Here is a 6536-nt window from a genome sequence, read left to right as displayed (position 1 = left end):
GAGTAGCCGGCCCAACCAATAACAATAACAATAACTGACGCTCCGATAGGGTGTACATGTGCAGATTTGCTATTCTATTTGTAGATGTAGACAGAAGGCCTCACATTATGCATAAAAAGCATAGGATCACATGTACCCGTGTTCATGTGTTACGTTGCATTCCAAATCCACTTATGACCCATGAAGAAGCTACGTCATTTAATGATTGTAAAATTGTCCCACGAATCACAAAAGAAAGAAATTACTCTCCAACCGACAGACAGGCAGACAGACAGACAGGCAGACAGACAGGCAGACAGACAGACAGGCAGACAGACAAACAGACAGGCAGACAGACAGACAGATCGACCAATGAAAAAAAGAACCACAAATTCTGAAATCATAGATTTACACGAAACTAATGACTTACTCATCAAGAAATGTTCCATTCACGCGGGACGTTTTTGTTCTACATACTATTCATCAACCCTAAAACAAAGATCACTTTACTAGTGGGAACCAAGTAAAAAGCAAATGTTGGAAAAGCAAGAATATTACCGGGTAGTCGGGACATTTCATCTCCATCTTCCGCCATTTTGATGTCATCGTCTAAAAAATATTAATATCATTTTTCAACTACCTCAGAAGAATTGCAAACTTCTCTAACCGTACGATGGGAGAGTATCTGTATAGTCGGTGGCATCTTTGACGTTTTAAGCAGGCAGTAACTTGAAGGAGAAACTTTGAGCAAGATATATCTTCAGTGGGTCAGCAAATGTAGAATAGATATTCGAATAGAGCTAGTTGCATGCAATTCTTAAGTCTGGTGCCCATTTGCTATGCTTTACAAAGTTTCTATTGGAGCGGGGAAACTGCAGAACGTACATGTGGTTTATGGCCACACAATATTACACGTTAAGCGTAGTTTGTATGGGACCGGGGAAACTGCAGTGCGTACATGCGGTTTCTGGCCACACAATATTACACGTTAAGCGTAGTTTGTATGGGAGCGGGGAAACTGCAGTGCGTACATGTGGTTTATGGCTACACAATGTTACACGTTAAGCGTAGTTTGTATGGGAGCGGGGAAACTGCAGTACGTACATGTGGTTTATGGCCACACAATGTTACACGTTAAGCGTAGTTTGTATGGGAGCGGGGAAACTGCAGTACGTACATGTGGTTTATGGCCACACAATCTTACACGTTAAGCGTAGTTTGTATGGGAGCGGGGAAACTGCAGTACGTACATGTGGTTTATGGCCACACAATATTACACGTTAAGCGTAGTTTGTTCGGGAGCGGCGAAACTGCAGTACGTACATGCAGTTTATGGCCACACAATATTACACGTTAAGCGTAGTTTGTATGGGAGCGGGGAAACTGCAGTAAGTACATGTGGTTTATGGCCACACAATGTTACACGTTAAGCGTAGTTTGTATGGGAACTGGGAAACTGCAGTGCGTACATGTGGTTTATGGCCACACAATCTTACACGTTAAGCGTAGTTTCTATGGGAGCGGGGAAACTGCAGTACGTACATGCGGTTTATGGCCACACAATATTACACGTTAAGCGTAGTTTCCATGGGAGCGGGGAAACTGCAGTAAGTACATGTGGTTTATGGCCACACAATGTTACACGTTAAGCGTAGTTTCTATGGGAGCGGGGAAACTGCAGTACGTACATGCGGTTTATGGCCACACAATGTTACAGGTTAAGCGTCATAAAGCCGGAACAGAGCCGTCATAACTGACCTTTCAACTCCAGCTCCCTCTGCACGATAGCGTCATAACCCAGTTCATCCTCCAGGGTGTTGGGACCAGCGCTGTTGTCTCCAACTGCCAACCAATCAATAAAACACACATAAAGACAACAAAAGAAACACAGTAAAAAAACAACATATAAAAAGCATGGGCTTAACCCGTTTCAATTTTTTAAATCATAGCTTTATATGAAACAAATGATTCATTCATCCAAAATGGTCTATTCAAGCAGGACGTTTTTCTTCTACATGCTATTCGTCATCCCTAAAACAAAGATCACTTAAGTAGTGAGAACTAAGGAAACCAAGTAAAACAAAATAAATATTGATGAAGCAAGGCGCGTATCAAAGCAGTAAGAGGTGCGTTTATATCTCACCTTTCGACTCCAACTCCTTCTGGACGACAGCCAGTTCCTCCAACACTTGGTCCAGTTCCTCCTCCAAGGTGCTGGACCCGTCCAGTTCCTCCTCCAAGGTGCTGGACCCGTCCAGTTCCTCCTCCAAGGTGCTGGACCTGTCTAGTTCCTCCTCCAAGGTGCTGGACCCGTCCAGTTCCTCCTTCAAGGTGCTGGGCCCGTCCAGTTCCTCCAACAGATGTTCCAGTTCCTCCTCCAAGGCACTGGGCCCGTCGCTGTTGTCTCCAGCTGCGAAGAACCGACCGGTCCCGAGCAGGGCCACCAGCCCCATCGTCATGAGCACGGAGACTCTCATGGTCCGGCCTGAACAGTCCTGTGGATAACATCAACGCCCAAGCACAAGGGTTCAATATTGTTCTTAAAATGTCCACTCCATAAATGCACGGAAAAACATCCGGGCAAAAGGAATTGACGAGCGAAGGGATTTAGACAAAGTCTAGTCAGAATTAAAGCTACTGCGATAAATGGTAAAGCTTTCGCGGAAAAGGCACGCAGAAGCTCCTTTAACTCTGTCTCCGGGCTACTGTATGTTCTACATGTTGAAGGAGGGCTAGTTTGCTTACTTGTCATTAAGTTGTCAACGTATTTTGAAGACTCCGGTTGGAAAACTTCTTGAGTTGGAGTATAGTTTATTTTTCACATTATATTCTAAAGACACCGGTGGGGAAACTTCTTGAGCTGGAGAACAATTTATTTGTTTTTCTCACTTTATCTTAAAGATTCAGGTGGGGAAACGTCTTGAGTTGGAGAACAGTTTGTTTTTCTCGTGGTATTTTAAAGACGCGCGACCTTTGGTCCAGCGGCCACCATTTCTGCCGGAGGCTGTGAGCTGTTCTTTTGTCACACCTCAGAAACCGGTCGGGCCACCGAGCGTGCCGAAGCCCCGCCCCCATGTGGTCACGTGTACCGATCTTGCTGTTCTTATTGGACAAACCTCCAATTTGATTGGCACCTTGTTACCTTTGCAACATGATCCCATCTAGTCTCCTGGAAGTTAGTTCACTGGTTTTGGATCCATCGGATAAGCGAAATTCAAGAAATAGGCGTCCACGTAGCAATTCAACAAAACACTCAGTGACTTAGTCTTATCATTTAACTTCATTATCTTACACATTTACACATTTAACAGACGATCTTATAACTTGGGCCTGGTCAGCTAAAAAGGCGAAAAAGACTTTTGTGGGTAAGTGGACCAAAAGCGTAAAATGCGACGATCGGTGGCTCGTTTAGGTAAATTTGGACTAAGGTAAAAAAATTTGCCGCAAAACTATAACTGAACAGCAAAACATCATTTGACCACCAGAATCACGCAGAACGTGTTTTACCTGTGTTTGCTGTGGTTAGAGCGGGTAGCGAGATGTCGCACCGTGACTGTGAAGCGGGTTTATCGGGAGGAACCCTGAAGTGACTCCGGTGTGAACCTGCCGCAGCGCCCTCCGACCAGAAAGTGCGGGGCTCCGGCCGGGCTGGACTTCTTCGGTATTTTGGGGTGCCTCAATTATCTGGGTAAAGCTGGAGCTGATTGGACGGTCAAAGGCGCACCTACTGCCGACCTGCAGTAGACCTTTGTCACACCCAGCAAACACCCTTAAGGTATGTTGTTATCACGCAACGAGGTGATCAAGTAGTCTTGAAGGTAATGAACCAAATCGGCTTTGTCAGATTTTGGCCCAATACTCCAACTTAAAATTGTCTTGTAAACCTAAAAAAAATGGCGACACATCTATTATCCTGACGAACTAAAGGAAAGAAATAATGTTAGCAGATAAAAACCCATGGAACCATCAGCTCGCATGTTAGTTGCTGGTTTTGCTCAAATGAACTTATGGTCGAACGACTCCCATTCTCAGCTAATTCGCCATGCTATTGTGTTTACTCGGTTAGAAATCATTATACAATGCTGAACTTTTTTCAACACTAAGGTATAAACGGATCAAACATAAGCTCGCGAGAATTACAGACACGTGAACTACTGACACATGGTATTACGGACTAGTGACGTCATCAATTGGTCAAACGTGCCAGAAAGCTCATATCGCCCAGCGTCTTTGCTTAGGGATAGCTGGAGCGCCCGGATGTATAAGTATGTCCTCGTTTCTCCGTCTTTATTTATTTATTTATTTATTGGTTTGGCTGCAACGAACACACAGCCAGGGCTGCCCAACTAGCCTATGGCTATTACAAAGGGCTAGCCCTGCTGACAAACACATAAACAATACATATTAAAAAAGAACATTCTCTGTCTTGAAAAGAAGTCCTGTTCAGTTTCCAGTATTCTGCAGTGTGAATGTACAGCAGTTCACCATGCATTAAGAGCGGTGACCTTGCAGCAAAATTGGGCAGAGTCCTTTCGGTTCATTACCCGACAACTCAGTCCCCTTGTTGCGTGATAACAACGTACCTTAAGGGTGTTTGCTGGGTGTGACAAAGGTATACTGTCGTCGGCAGTAGGTGCGCCTTTGACCGTCCAATCAGCTCCGGCTTTACCCAGATAATTGCCCCCCCCCCCCTCAGAAAAAATACCGAAGAAGTCCAGCCCGGCCGGAGCCCCGCACTTTCTGATCAGAGGGCGCTGGGGCAGGTTCACACCGGAGTCGCCGACACTCCTCTTCTGTATTAAATACGCTGATGCTTATTTCTGTATAACTTAATGTTGTCAGTTAGAAGTACTACAAACTGGTGTTGTACAGTTGCTACAAGTCAGTCTCCTGTTAGTTGCTAAGATTCTCGGATATAAAGCTATAGGAAGAAAACGTTTCAGCTGTTCCTGTGCCTATATATGGCATTATATTACCATAAGAACTATCCAAACATGATTCACATATCATTGACATTTGTATGCGAGCCTTGTAATACCTAATTAAATTAGTACGTTCCATCCGTCTCCCACACTATGATCCTGGCCCTCGTTACAGCTGCGCTCTCAATCAAAGTCTGTTCATCCGAGGATTGTCTCTCAGTGGCTCCTGTAGATGCGGGTGTCGTTGCGAATCTGTATTACACTTAATGCTTCATTGTGCATTATATATTCATCAGAGATCGGAATTTTTCGGCAATCTTGTAGATTTAGTTGGTCATCGTGTAAACCTTGATAACATGTCCTAAGTTCATTAATACATTTGTATTTTGTTATGTGGCGCTGTTAAAATAAGTTGTCAAACTTGAGTGCAGTGCCACATTGTCGTTGTTATTTGTTATTGAATAAAGAAAGAAAATGAATAGATTTCAGATTTGTTTATTCAGTTATAGAAATTAACTCTTCTTGAGCTGACCGCTTGCCACATGTTGATATCATGTTTTAGCTGCTAGAATGCGTACATAAGGTATACATATACATTAGATAAAGTAATAAGGAAAAGGACACAGCTAGATTAAGGGCATCTAAATCATTGCTTGGATTGGTCAATCATTGTTATTGCAGCCAATGAGACGTTGGTCACAGATTCTTGAAATTGAAGCCAATCAACCTACCAACCAACCAACCCAGTTAGATATAAGAATTGGTTGTAAATGATGTAAACAATTCAGATGCCCAAAACCCTGGCAACAAGTTTCCATAACACAACACTGTGACAGAGTATCAGGCTGGCGCCATCATGGAGTCACTGTGTTAATGTCTTCAGTCTTAGAAAATAAGAACAAACGTTTCTGTGGCAACATACTCCTCTGTATCACTAGTGTCCAGTTACAGTGCTGATATATGTCCTCTGTATCACTAGTGTCTAGTTACAGGGCTGATATATGTCCTCTGTATCACTAGTGTCTTGTTACAGTGCTGATATATGTCCTCCGTATCACTAGTGTCTAGTTACAGTGATGATATATGTCCTCTGTATCACTAGTGTCTTGTTACAGTGCTGATATATGTCCTCCGTATCACTAGTGTCTAGTTACAGTGATGATATATGTCCTCTGTATCACTAGTGTCTAGTTACAGTGCTGATATATGTCCTCTGTATCACTAGTGTCTTGTTACAGTGCTGATATATGTCCTCCGTATCACTAGTGTCTAGTTACAGTGCTGATATATGTCCCCTGTATCACTAGTGTCTAGTTACAGTGCTGATATATGTCCTCCGTATCACTAGTGTCTAGTTTCAGTGCTGATATATGTCCTCTGTATCACTAGTGTCTAGTAACAGTGCTGATATATGTCCTCTGTATCACTAGTGTCTTGTTACAGTGCTGATATATGTCCTCCGTATCACTAGTGTCTAGTTACAGTGCTGATATATGTCCCCTGTATCACTAGTGTCTAGTTACAGTGCTGATATATGTCCTCCGTATCACTAGTGTCTAGTTTCAGTGCTGATATATGTCCTCTGTATCACTAGTGTCTAGTTACAGTGCTGATATATGTCCTCTGTATCACTAG

At 43.3% G+C, this 6536-nt stretch overlaps 1 protein-coding gene across 1 annotated transcript in view; it reads right to left on the bottom strand.

The window, feature by feature from the left end:
- Positions 1-3713, bottom strand: part of LOC118407543 — a 7150-nt gene extending 3437 nt beyond the window's left edge. The window contains exons 1-4 of the mRNA XM_035808020.1: positions 3487-3713; positions 2123-2474; positions 1738-1821; positions 538-588 (exon numbers count right to left, since the gene is read on the bottom strand). Coding sequence (XP_035663913.1) covers positions 538-588; positions 1738-1821; positions 2123-2456 — 469 coding nt within the window. The 5' untranslated portion in view covers positions 2457-2474; positions 3487-3713. The remainder of the gene's footprint in view (positions 1-537; positions 589-1737; positions 1822-2122; positions 2475-3486) is intronic.
- Between the last annotated feature and the right edge of the window lie 2823 nt (positions 3714-6536).

Source organism: Branchiostoma floridae, unplaced genomic scaffold (genome assembly GCF_000003815.2).
Source record: "Branchiostoma floridae strain S238N-H82 unplaced genomic scaffold, Bfl_VNyyK Sc7u5tJ_1421, whole genome shotgun sequence".
Classification (NCBI taxonomy): Eukaryota; Metazoa; Chordata; class Leptocardii; order Amphioxiformes; family Branchiostomatidae; genus Branchiostoma; species Branchiostoma floridae.
Note: the sequence above shows the minus strand (reverse complement) of the source record. Positions and strands in the feature narration are given on the sequence as shown.